Below are 21,628 nucleotides of genomic sequence, written 5' to 3'. Positions count from 1 at the left end.
CCTTTCTAATTCTCTTGTGGTTTTTTTCTGCTCTAGCCTGTGGCTTATGACCTCAGAGCATTTATGCTCACATCACCATTTGTTTTGCCTCCAGATTTGGCCCACCACAGGGATGGGAGGAAGCAGGTTTCCAGCAGATGGCACTCAGAGCTGTCCCACGCTCAGGCTTGCTCTCCCATAAGAGAAAAAAAAAATCTAAACAATGGAACATTTGCCAAAAGGAAAGGGAAAAAAAAAGGAAAAGTTATTTAACCCTGTGTAATATTGAAAGAGATTGTTATCATCATATAGTGGTGTATTTAAGGAGGGACAATGTGCCAGTTCATGTGTAAATCGACCAGGATAAAACATCCATTCTATGTAAACTGTTATGTTTCTCCAGTCACTTTCAAACTGGGATTATCTCTGGCTGTTGGTTAAGTTCAAGGAAAAGGATTAGCTACACAGGCATAGACAAAATAGGAAGCAGGGAGTAATGAATACCCAAAGCAATTCAAAGCAAAAGTCAAGCCAGAAATGCAGGTCATGGCAGAACTCAAACAGCAATCAGAAGACAGATGACTGAAACAGATTCTCCTGCCGGTGGTCTCCTCTTCTCCAGAGCCAAAGATCTGCAAGCAGTACCATTTTCTACTAGACAATGACCCTGTCACACTGACTTGGCCACCTTCTACCCCACCACTGTTCTGACAGAGATTGTTAAACATTACATTGTAAACATTACCAGCATTTTTTTCAGGGGTGGTTGGGCTAGGGAGGTTTAAGTATCTCCATTAATGTCTGCTCTGCTCTTCTGCCAGAAGCTTCTACACCCACCACTAGAATCTGGCCACCCAAAGAAGTGATTCAGCACTTGGTAAAGCTAGCAGGGTGGGAAGTTCTTGAAACAAGCTTAGATAAAGCAGTGAGTGGTTGTGAAATTTGGCTAACTAACCCAAGTCCTAGGATCTGCTCTGGGTGTGCTGCCCCTCCATAGGGGAACCTTCAAAGCACTGACAGCAAATCAAAGAATGTGAAGAGCTGCTCCAAGACTGAACTAAGAATAACCATTCCTGGGCACGAGAAACAGAAGCAAGGAGAGATCCAGTTCAGATGGAAACGTTCCAGCAGAAGCACAGAGCATCTCCAGCAGGGAAGGAGTTTGTGCCTGTGTGAAGGTTCAGGAAGATACAGACCACGTTTTGGTTACTGACAGCTCCTCAAGGCTGCTGCCAGGCAGACCTGAGGCCGATCTGGAAGAACAGGCATGAAGAAATGGCTTCTTTCCTCATCCTTTTTGTCCTGAGCCAAATGCTTCAGTACTCTGCAAGGCTCAGTGCAGAGCTATGGGAATGGGCTCCACCCAGCTGTAATGCTGCAGAGGAATTGCAGCCCTGCTCATTTGTGTTTCTCAGGCAGGAGATGCCAATGAACTGTGGTTGCAGAGAGAGAGAGAGAGAAACATAAAACTCTACCTCCTGCACACGTTAATAAATCTAGCTAATCCTCTCCCCAAAATCAATCCTCTCACTCCCATCTCCACCCTGCTGGGGCTGTCTCTGTGGGACTCTTCCAAGTAGGGGAGAGGTTGCAGTTCTCTGTTGTTGCCATTTTGGGAATGTTGTTTTATAGATTGGACGTGCTGTGGTTTGGGTGAAATGAAAGAGTTTGGCATACAATCTCAAGAAGTCAAACACAAACAGGCTCTTTTTCAGGAGCTTTTCCCATGTGTTTTGGTTGTTGGTTTTTTGTTTTGTTTCCCAGAAAGACTTTTTATAAATTCCTTTTAAGCACAAAGTGATCTAAGGTGGCTTGTTCCCACCCACCAAGTGCCAGGGGACAGCCGATTACAGGGCACATCTCACAGCACCCTCTTTATTATGCCTGGGGTAGGTTCAGATCCACACTTGAAGGAGAGTGAGACTCTCTGCAATGGAGAACTACAAAATGCTGTGAGACACCTGAGGGCATCCACCATTTATTTCTGCAGTGCAAGGCCTCAGCTCTTCCCTCAGAGACCTGCTGCTTTGAAAGCTACTGCTGTCATAGCTATCAGCTACATCTGCTCAGCCGAAAAACTGATGTGGTCCAACAGCCCTCCTCCTGCAAACTGCTAGACTGAGCTAGGTCCCCAATTCCCTGTCTTTATCCAGTGATCCTCAAGGAAAGACGTCAGCAAAGTGAGCAGGATAGCACCTAGGAGGCATTGACCACTGATACTTCCCAACAAGCCAAGATGGAGCTGAAACTTCAATCTTGGGGAACACAGAACTCCTCTGGAGTGGAAGTAGGACTGAGGCCCTGGTGGGTGGATTACATCTTTGGTGATGTTCTGTTTGGTGAGAAATTGTTCACTGACATCAATGACCTCACTCTCCAAACAGCCTCCTGTGCCAAAGGCAAAACCCTTCACTGAACTGTCTGTGCTGGCTGCTGTGGAGCACCTGGGAAATACAATTCTGAAGAGCATGGCAAAGAGTGGAGGTCTTAAAGATGAGTTGGGGCTCCATTTAGGATCCTAACCTCTAATCTGCCCAATTAATCTGATGAAACAGATGTGAAGGAGGAAGAACAACCAGTCTCCTAGGAACCACACAGACATTAGAAGGATAGACTTGCCAGATGTTGAATGTTTGCTATCTGGAATGCCTCCTCCCTCTCTTAACTGGACTTTCTGGCTCCATTTCCATGCACCCTGAACTACACCACATAGCAACATGCAGTCTGTGAAACACTGCTCAGGCACACTCTGCACTCACATGGATTGCAGTGGCAAAAGATGGCTCTGCCAGTCAGAACAAAAGGTGTCAGTTCAGAGATCTTCCAGCTGACAGAGCTGCTCTGAGGCTCTCTGCTTTGGTCTCTGTATTGTCTGGGAGAGGAATGTGCAGTGTCACTGCTCCACTCATGCTCCTACCAGCCCAGTGGTACTGGGAAGGACATTCCTTGGGGCTGTTCCATTGGAAAAAAAAGGCCAGAACTTCTTTAGGGGGGAATCCCTGCAATGCTGATGCCCAGTGCTCAACTTTATCCTAACATCTCTCAACAGTATCATGGAAGGGCACTGGGATGAAGGAACTTAGTCAAATTAAGGAAGGAGAGAGCAGGGGTGAAGCAGTGAGATAGAATCTAGGACAACATACCCAGCTATGGGATATATGCCCAGCATGGGGCAGAGTCCTCTGCAGGGTAGTCTCAAAGGGTAAACAGACAGGGCCAATTCTGTCTTGACCTTATGGGAGCAGCCTGGGTGAAATCACAACATTCCTAAGTTCCCCCTGGGACATTTAAGATCAGTAAAGCAGAACATCAGAAGTGAGCTGGACTGTGAAAGAAGAAGCTGAGATGTAAGACACCAAAACCTGTTATTTCTTCAACACTCTTCATTTTGCAGGGAACCTGGAACTCCAGCAGGGACTAAATAATCCCAAACATACACATCAGTGACACAGGAAATCCTGGTCCAAGATGGAGCAAATAATAACTAGTTTGGAAAAAAGGATTTTCTGGGGAAGGGCAAAGGAAAGACAAACCAGCACCCTGCTTTAAAAACATAAATGAGATGCCACTCATTTGAAGTGCACAGGCTACAGCTGCTGGGAAGGACTCAGAGTCCCATTCCAGCCCCACATTTAAGAAGGCACCAGATAAAAATGGTAGATGGGATACCATCCATTGTCATCAAGCCAAGCATCTCCAAACCAGCTTCCTCCCTGCTCAATACATCCTTAAAGATCTGTCCTGGGAAATACAATACAAGCAGAACTGTGCTTTGTGGGGATTTAATGCAGTTGGTGGCTTTTGAGAACTGTACCCACTGAGGCTGTGGGATTTGGCTGAACAAAGCACTGTTCATTGTTTCAGTACACTTACTTGAGACTGGCATTTAATCAATCCTCCTCTTTCAGGGAGCCTCAGTGCACCCCTTCTGTCCCAGGGCATTCCTAAATGGGGCATTCAGTAGTCAGGCTGTGACATCTAAGTGCAGCAAGGCATTGGTGGCACTCAAGGTACACCAGAATCAACTCAAGAGAGAGAAAGCACCACGCTCCCAAATATTACCTCTGCAGAGTCTCATTTACAACCTACCACCGAGTTGGTGAATGTTAAGAAACATCCTGCAGGACTGAGAGGTGTTTTTCCAAATGGAATTGATGAGAATAGGCTCAGCTAATGATTCTTTGATGTAGCTTTTTATATGGCATCATTGATATAAGTTTTATGGATGCAGTTGCTATAACAACATAATGCACAGTGGTTAAATATAGCAGCTCCTATTTTCCACTCAGTTTGCTCTGCCCTAAGCAGACAAGGACTATTTTTTTTTTCTGTGGTAGGTGGGATGAAATGCATTTGATAGTCCTCTGGAGAAAAGAAGTGGTTCAGTCCTTCCTCCCCCTCAACAGAGACCATTCCTCTCCACCCTAAGCAAGCAAGCAAACAACAAAGCCAGCAGCCCCCTATCTGCCAGGCTGCTGGGCAAGAGGCCTTGTTTAAAATCAAAATGCAGAATGACTCATGCCAAACCAAACCCCCTCGACATTACAGGTGATCACAGTGCAAACACTGCCATTTCAAAGTGCAGGAGAGAGGTTCTCAGATATTCCTGTCAGACAGTATTTACCACGCTCGATACTGCAGTGCCTGGGGACTGCCCACACACTGAGAGGGGAGTGAAGTGACCCCCATGTCACACCAGGCCTGCTTTTCCATGTGGATACATGTAAAGGATCCAGCTTCTCTTGGCCCCAGGGAAAGCTTCTGTTTTGGGGGATAAGAGAGGATGATGCTGCCAAATGAAGGTGATGGGGAAAGAAATAGAGCTACAAAGGATTGCCTCCAGCCCTCCCTTCCTTGCTGCCGTGGGATTTTCTTGGATTTGGGTTGGTTTGGGTTTGTTGGTTTGTATTTTTTTTCCATCTGGAAGCCAGAACTGAAATACTCCCAGAGGAGACTGAAATCAAATAGCAATTTGTGTCCTCTCCCATCCTGTTTTTTCTTATTTTTCCCTTGTAGAAGAACAAACCCACCCTGAAACCTTGGCATTGCACAGTTCCTCCCAGAGCTGAAGCCTAGACACATAGCAGCAGCTGGACTCCCTGCAAGCTGTCAGGAAGAAGGTTGCTGCAAGGAGAAGAGCACATTTCTTCTGAACAGTTCCCACTCCTTTGAACAAAACCTCTGCTCCAGACACTAGAAAGAAAATGTATGCCCTTAGCAGATAAGACTGAGGCCCTGCTCAGCTATGGCCATTCTCTGACCTGTTTTGTTCCTTCAGGATGTTCAATAATTTGCATCTCTTGAAGCAAGGAGCTGTGGATGGGTCACACAGCCTGTTCTACCCCTACTCTTCCAGAAAACAATCTTTTAGGTGGTGGGCACAAGTCTATCTCCTACAGACTGGGAGCATCCAAACCAGCTGAGGATCCCAGCACCAGCCCTCTGCTTCATCCTTTCCACTTACAGCCAGAGTGAAGGCAGAACCCTGCAGACCTCGTGTAAAGATGGTTAATAAATACATTGCACATGATAGCTGGAGAGGAGCTCCTTTGCCTTTTCCTTGCCATGCAGGCCTGGGGCCCCAGGGGCAGTGCAAAGCCCTGCTGCAGGGAGGTACGTGAGCAGGCTCAGCCTGTGCTCCCGGCGCTGCCAGTGTGTGAGAACTCGTCGGGGCACAGGCAATCAGGAGTGATGCACTCATGCTCTACTTCCTCCATGACATGAACTGAGAAACAATGAGGGCAAGCCACTAAAAATAAACTTAACCTTTCAGTGGCCACAGCATCACTCCTGCCACATGCAGATGACTAGGCCACCATGCTTATTTCTGCTGATTCAGGACTGGAAGAGAGACAAGACACAAACCAACCCTCAGCTAATGAAAGGTGTTCACAGTCTGCTGTCCCTATCAGTAGCTATCTCATCAGCCTGGAACAATGTCCTGCTGTAGGCTAAGGACTAATGCAAAGGTTCAAGAGGCTTGCAGATAATGAATACTTCCTAGTAACATACTCTGAGACAAGAACATCCCTACTGCCCATGCAGGGAACCTAAAGCATGAAGGTGGGAAGTGATTTCTGCACAGTCACAAAGTGAGACTGGGTAGAGCTGGGATCAAAATCGAGTTTTCCTTCCCTTTCTCATACATAACTCTGCTAGTAGCTTGTTTTCCCTGTATCTCTTCAGGATGTAGGAGCACACCCAACAATCTGCCCTCCATTCCTATTTGCAGGAATTGCAAATTGAGCAAACAGAGATCCAGGCAGCTGGAAGCTCTCTGGTTCCTCTGTGGCCATGGTGTGAGCATCGGTCAGCCCACTCTGCTCCTCACTCACTGCTCAAAGAACTGTGCCCAAAGCATTTCCCTGCTTAGCCCAAACAAACTCGGTTTGCTTTAACTCCACCCCCTTCCCTTCTCTTGTGCTGTTTCAAAGGCTGCTGGGAAAAGCCATGATCCCCTCTAACACTGAATTCCAGCCATCAGACAGCATCAAAGCCTTTCAGCATCTTCCCAGAGGAGCTCAGTAGGTCACAGCATAGATTCTGTGGCACTGCAGCTTTCTCTGGGCAAGTGAGAAAGGCAAATCCCTGTGATGTTGCTAGCAAGGGGAGCCAGAGTTATTTGAATTGCACAGATGATTCAGAAAACAAGTGTGGGTGCTAAAAATACAAAAAACACTTGCAAAGAGTTCTTCCCATGCCTGGGAAAGGCAGGGGCAGCTCTGAAGGAGATCTCTCTAGGACACTATGAGGTCTGAATGAGCAGAGGGTTAAAACAAAATACAGTACCTGTGTTGCCAGCAAGATTTGGGTTATTTCAATACAAGGGATTTTTGTCTTTCAGCCTTCCCACATCTCAGTACAGAGACAGAGGTACTCAGAATGTGAAGAAGAACAAAGTGGTGAAGGCACAAATTGACTTAGGAAGACTGGTAAATAGGGACAGCTCCAGTGGAAGAGCAACATCCTTGGGGTAGAAGTAAATTCAAATACATGGACAGGGTGGCAACATCCTCTGGAACTTCCCAAAATCCATCCACCACTAGCTCAGGCATCAACTGTTCACACACTCACCTCAAACCAGAAGTGAAAAGTGGTCTGTGGCATATTTTAGTGAAGGACAGGAAGAGCAAAGAGGGCCCACTGCAAGGGACACTGGCAAAGCATCAGCTCTTGGTTTTCCTTACACACAAGTCCATGTTCACTCTAAGACCACAGTGAGGCATTCAGTGAAGCATGCAGGACACTGTACCTTAAAGCAGTGTAAAGAGAAACGTGGTTAGCATGACCGCTCACTCCTCCTGCATCAAAGGTTACCACCTGCAATGACAGCACAGAATAGAAATCATGTTGAAGAAGGAGACTGTGCAGTTACCAGCTTTGACATCTAACACAGCACTGTCCAGCCCACTGTATCTGAAGAGTTGTTTTTGTGTTGCACAATGAAGCCTTGTGTGTGAACCCATGCTACAGAAACACAACTAAACAAACAAGGCACACTGGAACTAGATGACTACACAGTCCAACAGCCTGAGCAACAGACAGATGACAAATAGAATGTTCCCACTGGCAGGATGCACTTGTTACTTATTACTGGACCAAAAGGTTACTTTCAGAGTTCAGAGAGATTCTGTTGCAAACTTGTCCCTGACCCAAGAGGTCCAGCTCTGTGAATCACCCTCTCCTGCACGTGAGAATGCACTCGAATGGCCATGACTACAGGGCAAGACTGCAGTTTGTTGTACTGTGAATCAGCACACACTGCTTTAAGCAAGACCATCATGCACTACAGTGCTGATTGTAACAAGGCTTTGTCACAGGATAACATGGTGATAAAATAATCTGATAGGAGCACAAGCCTTTTAAAGAATCAGCTGTCTGCATTGCTTGTACAACCACAGAATGGTTTAGGTTGGAAAGGACCTCAAAGATCAGCCAGTTCCAACCCCCCTGCCATGGGTAGGGACGCCTTCCACCAGACCAGGTTGCTCCAGGCCTCACCCAGCCTGGCCTTTTTCACTGATTGAGAAGATCATATTGTTTATTACCACTCTGCAGGGAGAAATGGAAACTTCACAATGTGGAAGCAATGTGTGAACATAGCACAAGTCAACATCCACAGCACAGAATACCCTTGGCTCCCTGCCCTCAGACCCAGGGTGCCAAGGGTGAAGGATCCACCCTAGGGGCTCCCTGCACAGTACTGAAAAGGCAAAGACCAAGTGGCAGTGTGAAGTGTAGAGCTGACAGCGTATGCTGCTGGTAGGCTTTCCAGAGGGTCAAAGTGACAGTCCTTGGACAGTCTGAAGTCAGAGTTTTACCCTAGGAGAGCTCTCCACAGCTCCCTTCCCTATGACCAGGAAGAAATTCTAGCCTCCCTACATTCAGTCAGTGTGTGCTTCCTTGCCAGCCTTTCTCTCCTCAGGGAAGGCAATGCTGCTGCCTTGCTTACTCACCACAGCTCCATTCTCAAAGTCTGGTTTATATGCAGGGCCTGCAATACTGAGTTAAAGATCAAGGGAAGATCAAAAGCCACCCTGCCGCTCCTGAAACTTGCTACTCCCCCCTCCAACAGGAGAGGCCCTCTCAAACACAAGGGATATTGTGTAAAGAGGGAGAGGAAACACAGTGATAAGAAACACATCCAAACCCACCAGCTCCAGACAGGGCTGCTTACAAACCCATCCACCCAGTGCAAGTCCACAGTTAGACTTTCCACTTTGCCCAGTGATTGTAATAATGCTGCCACCAAGCAGCAGGGCTGTTCATTGCTGGCAGGAAGTGCTGGGACACAGATTGGTTTCCTTCAGGCTCCAAGAGGCATTTTCTGGTCTACCCCTATTTCATAAGGAGAAAAATGATGTCTTTGGCTGCTTCTGCTGTACATCAGCATTAGCTGAGAGGCTCTGACTGCATGGCCTGGCATGGTGCTAAGCCTTCCCTCAGGGTATCAGCTTTTTGAATAGCTCATCTGGCAAAGACATTATTAAATGCTGTACAGCTCAGGGACTGAGGACAGCACCCTGTATTTTACAGATAAGAGAAAACACTCTCTGAAGTCACTTCTGCCTCGAGTGTGCCCCCCCTCACTGCAGGCACAATGAGTTCCTGTGCAGGTGAATAACTGTGTGAGTGAGTCTGCTCAGGGCTGGGCTTGCAGTAAAACTTTTCACTAAATGGGGACAGAGACAGGATTTGCCTCTCCTGGCTGGTGGTTAACTTTCCTGTATCCTGTACAGACACAACATTTGTAAGACTACTATTGCCCTGCTGTCCACTGTAGCTGAAATTACTCCATGGACTCTGAAGTCTTTGAACACACAGAAGTACAGCTGCATTACTCTTGTTTCCCTAGGAAACCAAGCTCAAAACCCCAGGTGAGCCACAATACACATCTTTCCTTCTGTGGAAGCTACAAGAGAACCAACTAGAAGAGCAAGGTAAGAGACTGGAGTGAGCAGGCCAAGTGTTGTGTGGCCAAAACTGGCTCAGGCCACCTGTGGGAGCACAAGGCTGGGTTAGGAAATAGTCTTGACGTGGAAATTATCTGTTCAGAAACACTTTTGGAGGTGAGCAGAAACTGCTGCTCTTAGTGCTGCTGGGCTTGTGTAAGATCTGAACTAATTAAAGAGGCTGCATGGAGTTAATTTCCAGTCTAATTTACTGCGAGGACATTCCCACCTGACAGTCCTGTCTCTTCAAATCTGCACACAGGATTCCCAGAGGATCTGCACTGCTGGCCTGGCCACAGTGGCATCCACTTTTCTGCAACAACCTTTGAAATATTTGCTCTTCACCTTTAGAGATCCCTCCCAGCACACAGGCTGGCTCTGACACGGCAGTGGCGTCCAACCTCTCCAGCAGCTCCTAGGTCTGTTGTCTAAACAGGGCACTGACTTCACAGCATCACTGCAGTGCTCAAGGCCTAAAGCAGGCAGTGATCCCATGGAAATAGATTCCTCTGGCTTCAGGGATTCCTTTCATTGATAGCAAATCAGAGTCAATGCTGAAGGTGCTCTCACACTGGAGCATTTGCTTCCTCCATGTGGTGCAGCTAGCTGGAATGCTTGCTGTTAACACACAACCTGAACTGGGCTGGTGATGAAATCAAGCAAATAATCAGGGCAGGATGAGAAAACCTGAACATCTTGAAACTGTCTGGGTTAAAAACAGGCTTAGCCAGTTCTGGGAGCAAAAGGCTGGGATAGGAAACATACTTGATGTGGAAATTATTGCTCAATGAAATCTTCAGGGCAAGAGGGAGTTCCCTCCCCACACCTGTTCTGAAATGGGAGCTGCTGCCATTGGTGTTGCTGGGTTTTCTTCTGGGTGACCTTGGTATTCAGGAAATGGAGTTTTCACTAGTGGAAGCCAGAGCAACAGCCAAGACAAACAGGTCCAGAAATCCCTTCAGGAGGGATGAGAGCACAGAGGAAATTACTCCATTACAAGCAGAAGATAAAACTTGTGAGAGGTCTGGAGTCCACACTCCCCCTACACCCCATGTGCACTGGAGATAAAAACCACTGAGAGCTGTGGGGCTCCCTCACTCTGGTGTCATCCAGTGCTTCAGACAGAGCACACATCTGCTCAAGTAGCCTGGTGGGGATAAAAAAGTCTTCTTTAAGAAGGGCCATCCCATAAAATGCCATAGTGAGCAACTCCATTTCTCTGAGCATCATTTCACAGGCTGAATCCTGATCTTGGTCCTGCATCTGCCCTGAGCACAGTCTGAATGTCACCTCCCAAGCCAAGCTCTGCTATCGCCAAACCTGAGATCCTGAAGAATAGGATTTCATACCCCAGAGCCTGCCTGGGGATCACACAATACTGTGCAACTTATTTTTTCACATGCCAAATACTTTCTAAGCTGGATGGAGACAGGCTAGCCTTGGCTGCCTGTCCCAGCTACACTGGCTTTTGCTTGGAAATCCAGCAGGCAGGAAATCATTTCCAAAGTCTATAAATTAGTTTTGGCTTTGAGCACACCAAACCATTAATTTCTGTGTCTGCACTATTTAATGTAGAGCTTAGATGAAATATGTCCTTGTAGCTCTCAAAATGATTGGGTTACTCATGGACTTTCAGAGCAGTTGAGGAAATGAGTGACTATGCAATGGAACAACACTACACATAACATGGTGTAGCTCCTTGCCATGCAATCCTTCCTTTCAGACACGTTAAGACTTGCAGGCTGCTTCTCCACTGCCAGAGGACACACATGCTCTGTAACTGCAAGATACCATTGTCCATGCTGTGACTCCTGGGAGACCCTTCCCAGTGGAACAGCTAGAACAATACATGTCTTCCAATCATGTTAACTCCACTGGCTCAGCTCGTTGTGTTTGAAGCTTACATTTTGACAAGGCTCTTGGAACCTGTCAACTCAGTTAGATCAGTTTCAACACTCCTGAAAAATGGACTCAGTTTACTTGCAAGGCAAGGCCATCATCTTAGGATGCTCCCAAAGTGGCTAACAGATGGCAAGCTCTGAAGCTTCAGAATGCAGAATGTTTGACACAAGTAATTCGGCGCTCGCCTCCCCCTTGCTGGCAGCCCGGCTCTGCTCCTAAACGAACATCTGTGTCATTACTTGGGGCACTTAAAACTATTTAGCTCACAGAGCACTTCATTACCCCCATCCCTGAGAAGCTGCTTCAGTCACTGTTGGTACTGCTGATGGTTCTGCTACAGCAGTTTGTCCTCCCTGGGCTGTGCCCAGCGTTCCATGTGACTCCAGCTGCACCCCACAGCTGCAGCATGGCGGGAGGCTCCCTGTGACTCTGCACTTTATCCTCCAGCTCCTGCTGTGTTACTGCAGGCTCCTGCCTCCCCCAGCTTGAGTGCAATTTTCTCTGAGGCTAAGATCTAACCCATTCTAACCATCTAGAGGAGTTTCAACATCTCTGCTGGGATTCTGGTGCACTTGTCTTAGTGCCCAGGAGAGTCACAAACATGCAATACAAATCCTCTTGTGTCAGGAGCTTTCAGATTAGATTAAAACCTAACTATTCATGGGGCCAAAAGGCACAAAGGGAGCCCAGGAAAACTGCATTTGTCTCTGTGCACAGCAATGAATTTCATGGAAAATTAGCCTCAGAATCAATACAAAGTTGGATGCATGATGCTGGGTTTTGTGCTCATGGGGCTTTCATGCTACAGGAGATGTTTCTTGTTCTGTGAACTGCTGAAAGACTTGAAGAGTTTTGTGATTTTGCTGCTAATCAGTGTGTGACAGTGACATGCCTGATCACAGCAAGGTTCAGCAGAGAAGAACAGAACACAACCTTTTCCTTCCTTAGGCCCTTATTCCTGTTCTGTGGGAAAAAAACCCCAAACTACCCAGTGCTAGGAAGCCTCCATGGTTTAATATTCTTCATTCCTGACCTATAACCCTGCTAATCCAGCTCTCGAACACTTGCCTGCCAACGTACTTCAAATCTAAGCCTAAATCCCAGATGGGCTCTCTCCATCAATGAAGCCTAGCAACAGGGGCAAAATGCTTGCTTTAAAATGTAGAACACATTTGAGGAGTTAGTAAAGAAAAATTCCTCCACAGTTCATTTCTCAATGGGAAGCAAAGAAAGCTCTCCAGAGAGGAAAGCTACATCCAACCTACACCATCCTCCTTTGCCATAGTTTTCAGAGGAGCAACTTCTATTTGCTCTGAACTTCCAGCAGTTGTTTAAAGCTTTTGAAAGGGGATCAGAATGACCACATCTCACCTGTCAAAGACACAGAAGCTGCACAAATACTCACAAAATGCAAAATGCAAAACTGCCTTCAGTTATCATTTTAGACCTTCTAATTCAGCTGGGCTTCCTCACAGAGTCTTCTGCAATTAATGAACCCCAAGATCTGCTACAGTGAAACCTACTGGTTTGCAGGTCTTAACCAATTGGAAGCTCTTACTTCAGTGAAGGTTGGTGACATTACAACCCTAAGATCTGGCTAGAGAAATGAATAAAAAGCTAAAGCAAATATTGCCAAGTGAGTACATATACTCTCCCCCTGTCCTGGACTATTTTACACAGACTCCAGAAGCAAAATCCTGGCTTTAATGACTTCACAGACAGCTTCCAGAGGGTAGGAAAAAGCCTAGGGACACTAGCTCAAAAACAATGTGGAAATGGCTTAGGCTGTAGAAAGTTTCACATTACCAGGTTGATGTTATTGGCTTCTATATGCTTCAGCACAAAGGTGGCGAGGAGCTGCGTGTCCCATTCAACAGCAGGATCATCTGGAAGCTCCCTGGAAAGGGGAAGTGCAATTAGTCACTTCACTGCTGAGAACTCTGTAAAGACCATGCTAGAAAAGAGAGACCTCCTTCTTGGAGAATGAAATCAAGATAACTTTATTTACCATATAAACCCACTGATCCTTACTTAAGAGTCTTACAAGCTCTTATATTGGAGGGTCGAAGGAGAAACAGCAAATCCAACACCCTCCTCATAGATTTGCCAAGATCTCCTGGTTTTCCTACCATTAGGGCAGATTTTTTGACTGCTTTACTTCAAGCATCACCTACTTTGTTCAATAAGTCTTATTCTCTATTCATCCCAATAAAATTTCCTTCTTTATTTGAAACCCCTTTGAAATCACATTTCCCTGACTTTCCAGTCATCATCTACTGGTGAATTACCACTGAAAGGTACCAGAAGCAAACTCATTTAGACAGGAATAACCCATGAACCTCTACCAGAGAACAATACAGCCATCATTACATTGCATGATTTTGATAGTAGTTCTTCATCTGTTTATTTTGTGCTTTGCATACCAACTGGGTATGCCAAGCATACTGCAGCTGAATACTCTGCCTGGGTGTTTTAGATTGCAGGCTTCTAGGGGCAGGGACCATGAGCCAAATGCAAAATAACACCAGACAGCCAAGAGAATGATTCCATATTTACACAACTGAGAGCTGAATGTGGCCCCCCCACACCCCCCAGTCATTATCTCTGAATGATGCCAAGAAAATATTGCTTGCCAAGTTAGAAAGGTTATTAGTGACAACACGATAACTCACAGCTGCTAAAGACCAATAATGACATGTTCAACTGGTCTTATTCTCAGACCTTTTCCCTCCTCTGATTGTCTGATAATTGCTGTGAGGTGGTTTAGCAGAGCAGTGGCTACACAGCCTTCTCACATGGACACAGGGGTTTGGATCTGAACTGATCCAGCTGTTTGCTGCAGAGAGCAGGAGTGCTACCTCCCGACACTCCTCGGGCCTTGCTGACTCCCCAGCCAGCAGGATGATAACATCTGCAACAGAACAACAGGCAAATGTCTTCTTGGCACACTCCAAAATAAAGCTCAGCCTGGGTCTTCATGAGAGGTCTTCTGACCACAAATTTTCCCACTGCTGTTGACAGCAGTAGTAGCAGAAGGAAGGGCCTGAAGTATAAACTGACCATTAGCATTCTACTGGCTGTGGTACACACTCCTGCTCTGCACAGGCCAAAAGAAAAGTGCTGTTAGAAACCCCAGCAACAAGGGAAGGCGTTTCCACCTCGGGATATTCCCTGGAGCAGGATTACCAACAACAGACATTTCTGCTGCTGCTTGCAATTCCCTCTTGTACAGACAGCATCTTTGCCTGATGTATACAAGAAATCTGAATGTCATCAGAGGAAAGATTCTTTGGTACATGCGGTGCCTGTCTCATCAACTCAACAAACCTGCAGCTCATCTGCTCAAGAGAAAAACTTTCACATCTCATGCTTGAAGAAGAGATGGCCCTGCTGACCGTGAAGCTATGACAAGTCCCACCATGTCACAGCAAGCCTTCAAGAAGCACATTTCAAAAATAGGCTTCAGCTAAAACATCCCAAGCAACATGCACACTGAGCAGAGTCCAAGTGCAAGCCTCACGGTGCTTCAGCTGTTCAGATGGCACCTTTGAGGTTGTGTCAAGGCTTAATCTGATAACAGTAAAGCAATAAATGAGTATACAAAGGACACAATGCAAATACCATTTCCCTTTTGGGGCAGGGGTGAAAGGGAGCTGTGGAGGAAGTGAGGAGTCCCATTAAAACAGAACCTGGGCTCCAACAGCGAGAGGTCAGGGAAAAAAAAGTAGGGCTTGGAATTTATGATGTCCAGGAGGCTTTGGTGTCATAGCCACTGCACTCAGCTTTATTGGGCTGTCTCCAAAAAGGCTGCCGGGTAGTAGAGCAGGTTTTAACTAGTTTAGACAGATAAAGATCACCCTCCTTCAATGGAAATGAACAGCTGGAGGCAACGGTTTAGAATCCCTGGAAACAAAACAATCTGAAGGCATGAGCAAATTAACTCCATGAACACTGAACTGATTAAGCAGGATTATTCTGCAAAAAAAATTCTGCTTCTACACCCTGACTCCTGCTCATGGAGAACTCCAGTAAGGAAAAGGAATTCTTGTTGTCAGGCACCAAAGAGAGAGAAACTGATCTGGCCAAACAAGATGCAAAGGTACACAAGCACATTCGTACCTCATTAACAGCCACCCTGGCCCACTGAAGCCCATTCTGCAAACAAGAAGTGACACACAGGTTAAATGACCTGCCCAAAGTCAGCCAGAGAAGTCAGCAGCAGAACTGGCAACACATAAATCCAGATCACTCCAGGAAATTACTTTTTTTTTTCTTTGGTTGGTTTGTATAACACTTTGTAAGAGTCCAAAATTGAAACATTCCCCTGACAGTAAGGACCCCACCGACAGCATGAGTCCAAAAAACTTCTGCCTGTGCTCTGAATATGAATCACTGGGTCCAGGCAAGGATGAAGGTGACTCAAAAAACCAAGTATCCACCATACAGCAATGTACACAAGACATGTTCTCACAGGAGGTCTCTACACACCCTAGGAACTCTCTAGGGCCATTCAGAGTTTGAAAACTGCTGTCGTGCACAAAATCATCTCTTCAGTACAAAATATTTTTCCCTCTGATCAGAAACCAGTCCTCACCAAACCTGGTTAAGTTCCCTGGCTTGCAGCACTACTGCAATAAGTTGAATGGACTTTTTTTATCTTCAGGCCTTTGTGTCACAAACATTTAGCACTTAAATGGTTAACTCCACATTGTCTTTCTGGCTGAGGCTGATAATGCCTCCCAGCTCAAGGTCGAAGGGCTGAGATAAAGGACTCCAAAGGAGCGAAAATTAGCACATTCCCTGGAGCAGACTGGAGCTCATCCCAGGAGACAGGGTTCCCCACCCACTCTCTCCATCCTCTGCCCCAGAGAGCTCCTCGTTGCTGCTGTCAGTCACTGGGACAGATCGTGATATAAATCCTGCACTGGAGGCCTCCCAGGTCACACTGCTGGAGGGCGTTGGTGGGAAGGGTACAGGGGTTTGGTCACTTGGCCTCATTTCCACCAAACTATTAAGAGTCTGGAAGTGATGTTTATGGGCATTCCACATGGCTGATACTGACTGCAGGTGGCTACTTGGATGAGGCCAAGCTGACCATGGAAAAACAGGGAAATGCACAGAGAAAGATTAAAAAGAATAATAATTAAACCAATGGAATAGAGCTCCAGAAGTGTTGCTTTGCCAGCTACGTTCAATGAAAGCCACACTCTGCACTGAGCAGGGAATGTACAGCTGTGCTGAGGGATCCATAGAGGACAGAAAGAGCAGAAGAGAGAGAAATGGAGAATTATGGTGCTGCAGAATGGAGTAGTGTCTGTCTCTGCTCATGGATTTCAGCAGGACCAATCATGAGAAACAGCTTGTTTTGAAAAGCAAAACCTGGACTGTTCTATTCACCTATCCACTGCTGGTAGTGAGAACCAGACAGGAGTCCTGCTTTTCTCTAGCTCACCTCCTTGTTTCCTCCTTACCAAGCTGAGCAGACAGAGCAGACACTGGCATCTCCAGCTCCTCATCCAGTGTTTCATAGGGAGAAGATGGTAGATGTCCTGCATATCCTGGCTGAGGCACCAGAGAGCTACGAGGGGGCACAACAAATCACATCAGCAGTTAACCCAAAATTCGACCTTGTGTAGCTCTTGCCCAGCAATCTTACAGGTGGCTGCAGGAGAGAAATGTCAGCAATCACTGCCTGATGCCAGCTCCTCTCCAGGCCTCCTCCTCCTGCCTGCTGCTGGCTGTGGAGCATGACTCCTCTGATGCCTCAGCCTTGGCCATTCCAGCAGTGCCTGTAACGCTATCCCTGCCAGCAGCCTGGACATTTTGCAGGGTCGTCTTTCTAGGAACATTTGTGCTCAAGATAGCTAGGTTCCTGTTGGTTGGAAGGCCTCTTTTGGCCAAGACAGAGATTTAACAACCTTCACAGATATATACTGCCAAGTTACACCTCTCTTACATGATATACTACTCAATCCCTGTCCAATTTTCCACTGCTCATCTCCCACAGCTCTTTTAACGACAGCCAGTGCATTTGTGTACAATCATCCTTCAAAGCCTTCCGGGGAATTTATGCTGCTTGTGAACTAAGCTCTCATGCTTGCTCTGAAGGTTAGGTTTAAACAGCTAGTCTGTGTGATGTCCATGTGGCTTTAACAAACAGCAAACAGGCTGTCCTATGTGGGACAACTGGCCTTTACAATAACCTTGAGATCTGTCCCTCCTGACATCTGTTGAATTGGGCAATCCTCAGTCCCTGGGAGCATGATGAAGCAGTGCCCCTGGTTTTGTGGCTGTTACCTTGATGGACACCAAGCAAGCAACCTCTCTGCCTTGGCAGGAAGCCTTTATAGGTGGCAACAGGGTGGAGAGTGGCAATAGGGTTCCTTCTAGAAGCTGTTTAGGTCTCCATTAATACATTCTGAGACATGGGAGCAAAACTTTCAAGGTAGTAATGTGATTTTCCATTCCACTACACACCAAAAGAGCCAAGATGAAAGAGCTTTCCCATTTCTTACTGCCCTTTTATCCTGCAGCATGACCTTCATCAATCCAAGCCTAGGGACCAGGAAACATTTTTGCCTAACTTCTCTTCCTTATCCCTCCTCTCCCCAGTGAAGGATTTTACATTAAATCAGCACAGAGGTGGGTAGATTGATGGTGGATTATTACATAGGAAACAGGTGACCTGCCAAGCACTAGGTTCCCAGCTGAGAATAATGACCACAATGTGTTTGTTGGAACAAAGGATGCCCTTTGTATAAAGTTAACTGTATGAAATGAACATCTGGGCAATTGAAACTGGATCAAGAAGGCAAAGATCCCCCAGAACAAAATGACGTGAGCGCACGGTTAGCGGAGCGGCCACGTGATGCCCGGCGGCAGGCGCTGACCTTTGCATCACAGCCACTGAAAAAAGCTCTGTCAACAGAAACCCTTGCCTGCTCTCGAAAGGAGAGCAGAGAATTTTTATTTTTGAGATGCTGCTGAGATAAGGTAAGACAGGTTAGCCCTAGATCTTGAAGCAGAGCCTCTAAATCCTTACCTCAATAACTATTTATAAACGTCTCTTCCTATAACGGCCAGTTGCAGACCGGAGGGCAATGTTTCAGTCAGGCTGCATGTTGAGTCTCGGATTCAAGCGAAAAAAGCCCACTCAGACAAATGATCAGCAGCTTGCAACATCATGTTATACAGAGAACAGATGCTGTGTGCTTATTGGAATGTAACAATCTCCAATTTAGAAGAGAAACGGACTAAACCAGGATGGTAGCTGTCAAATAAAAAGCCACCTACGACAGAGAAGCTCGAGCTGCAATTTTTACAGCAGCAGCTTCCTCCCTCTCCTCATAGTAAAGAAAGCCAAATTATTCTGAAATTTGTATTTTAAGGCAGGAAATGAGAATCACAGGGTTTGGTGTAGGTAGAGGGTAAAGGAAGTGGTGAAAATGTCAATGACTGGAGAATTAAAAATAAAATAATGCTTCCAATATCTCATAAAGGAAAAAAGCAGAATGGCCGTAAGCCTCTTCTCCCATCCCTAACTCCTCTAGGTGTGTACATTTAAGCCTCCTTTATGCAAATTTCAAAGGTAAATTAACTAAGTTTGGATGCCAGCTAAGTGCTGATGTCACTGGTGTGACCATACCAGGCTGAAGTCATGCATAAAGGGAAAGAACACAGAGACAGACAGCAGACTTGCTTCGGCTTGCTCCAAAGTCCAGGCAGACTGCTTGCTTCTTCACCGAGCTGTGTGAAAACACAGAGCACCTCTGACAGATAATGTTCCAAGTACCTCCAAAACTCCCCAAGGTAAATGGTAATTAAGTCTCTAGGGAACAAACCTTCTGACTTGTGCGTGATCCTGTGTTTCTGTTTTGAGAAATAAGCATCCTTTGGGTTTAAATTCGGAGGAATTATTACAGAACACAGGATTGGTTGTTTGCAAAGACCTACCCAAATGTCCCTGTGCTCATTTTTTTTTCCTCTCCTTTTTTTAAATGAATAATTGATGATTTCTCAGCAGAGTTTAATGCCTATTCAGAGAGATGACACAATTGCTTATCATAATTTGAAATCTGGTATTCATTTGACGTCTGTGCCTCAGCGCCGTGTTGATAAATTACAGCACAAAGCTCTGCAGGAACAAGTTCATATTCAACATCTTTGAACAAAAACAAATGATGGTACCTTTCAAGAGCAGAAATGCACAGCAACTGCAGTGGGTAAAGCTGGTTTTAAAAAGTAACTTTAACAAACCACTTTGGAGGGGGCATCAGGCTCTGCTGTGTAAGACAGGAAACCAAACTCAGCTAATTCTGCACAGATCACTGATTCAGTCACAGCTTTCCCCTCTTCTGCTCTTCATGCCAGCAAAATGGAAATAATTATGTGTTCACACCTGCACAAAGAAGCTTGAGATCCTTCTAAGAAAAGCATTAAGTCTGTTCTCTGATTTCTAGATCGAAATCTAAAGCACATGTCTTGGCAGTGCTGGGTACTGGGAACCCCACAAAATTGTCCTTTACTCCCCGCATTTCCATCCCATGGAGTACTAAAACAAGTTCAACACGTTAGTCCTGACTTGGAAGTCTGGGCCAAAATACAAAAGACTGCATAAAAGCTCCAAAATGATGAATATGGTGAACTGTTCTGCCCATATGGTGCAGAGGAGCTCTGCAACAGGGATAATGTCTTCCCAAGCAGTTAGATCTTCCTTAGGGGCTGGTGCCAAGCAGTGATTGATTCCAAAACCAAGCATCATCCCTCCCAAATCAAGTGTCATCTCCAACTGCTTTGCTTTCAGCTGCAAACACCAAATGCTCCTTGGAACATAACCTGTTTAGCAGACACACAGCAATATTAGAGTTTTAAATTCCCCAGACTCTCCAGAGCACGAAGAAAGCTGAGACATCTAGGCCAAATGTTATCTTAACAATGGAGACCCTGTTTGCCAAGCCACATGACAGAGGGTTGGGTGTGTTACCTGCTGGGGACCTTGCTTTGGTCACATAGTGGCCAGGTGTCACCCTGCAACACCACAGCTAAGGAACATGATTTCTTTTCAAGTGACACTGGCAGAGAGTATTTCCAGCATCTGTCTACAGCTCCTTGTCCCATCCTTGGTCTCACACACAGCAAATCACACCTGTGGCTGACATGCACTTAGTACACAGCACTGCCCAACACTGTCTTGTAAACATGAGGAGAAACAAGACCTGGGATTGTCACATGCAAGTGTGACACTCCATGTGTGACACTCATGTTATCACTGTGCTGCTGGAACACACTCAGGAACTCATGTGAAGAACACATCAGAACCTGTGTAGTCATCATCCCTGACCCATCAGCAGAGAAGGCAATAGGCACCAAGTACCTTGCTGTCATGCAGAGCTTTGAATTCAGCTGCCAGAGGGAGGAGGGGCCTCTAGTGCATTTGCTCTAACCCATGCTGAGAAGCCTGAGCTTCAGTTGAAGCAGAGGTCTGCAGTGGGGTGTTTGCAAGAACTATGCAGTGCTGTGGAGTGTTTCTGGATCCCTGGTGAGACCAGGAGCAGCAAAACAAGTTCAAGCCCCTAAAGAGAATTCTTTAAATAACAAAGCAGTCCCCCCTTTCAACCCCAAGCTGGGTGCTACTTTTTACTTCCAACTGTCATTTATGTTTGAGATGCACTCATTTTGCACATCCACTATCTGCCAAGCCAAGGCCAGTTACAGCCTTTGTCCCTGACAGCCATTATGTGACCAGAATATACTAAGTGCCTGTCAGCTGAATGGGGCCCACAGATCTCACATGAGTGACCCATTTTCAATCAGCCACCATTTAGCCTGTTTCCAGCACAACCAGCAGTTTGCAGCACTACAGACTGCCAGCAGGGACTTGCCAAGTGCTGGGCAAGAAGCCTCCCTTTCATTTTATAGAAGCTGGACTTCTGTGTGATCTGTTGGGGGCCATTAACAGAGTTCACTGAAAACAGCAGTCAGAGGCCAGATTTAGTAGTCTCATGAGATTTGGGGCTGCCATGCAGAATAATGAGTCAGCAGTTCCTCCTCTGGCCCATTGACATGTGGTTTGGGCAGCAGACAATAGTTCAGTGTGAAATGAAGTCAGTTCCACTCACATGGAAGGTATGCAGGAAAGTAGACCATTAAAGTCCTTACCTACCTCAGGAAAATGAAAATGCACCAACCTTTTGCTGAGTATCTGCTGACAAAGTGCACTTCTGGTATTTGTCCCAGCTGACTGACAAAGACCAAATCTATCAGCAACATCTGGCAATGTCATCTGCAGATTTCTA

The 21,628-nt window shown here is 46.2% G+C and overlaps 1 protein-coding gene across 1 annotated transcript in view; it reads right to left on the bottom strand.

The window, feature by feature from the left end:
• PIGL (phosphatidylinositol glycan anchor biosynthesis class L) overlaps positions 1-21,628 on the bottom strand; it is a 61,915-nt gene that overhangs the window by 7,379 nt on the left and 32,908 nt on the right. Inside the window, exons 4-5 of the mRNA XM_054167005.1 lie at positions 13,140-13,230; positions 7,232-7,299 (exon numbers count right to left, since the gene is read on the bottom strand). Coding sequence (XP_054022980.1) covers positions 7,232-7,299; positions 13,140-13,230 — 159 coding nt within the window. The remainder of the gene's footprint in view (positions 1-7,231; positions 7,300-13,139; positions 13,231-21,628) is intronic.

The sequence above is a fragment of the Dryobates pubescens genome, chromosome 13 (assembly GCF_014839835.1).
Source record: "Dryobates pubescens isolate bDryPub1 chromosome 13, bDryPub1.pri, whole genome shotgun sequence".
NCBI lineage: Eukaryota > Metazoa > Chordata > Aves > Piciformes > Picidae > Dryobates > Dryobates pubescens.
Note: the sequence above shows the minus strand (reverse complement) of the source record. Positions and strands in the feature narration are given on the sequence as shown.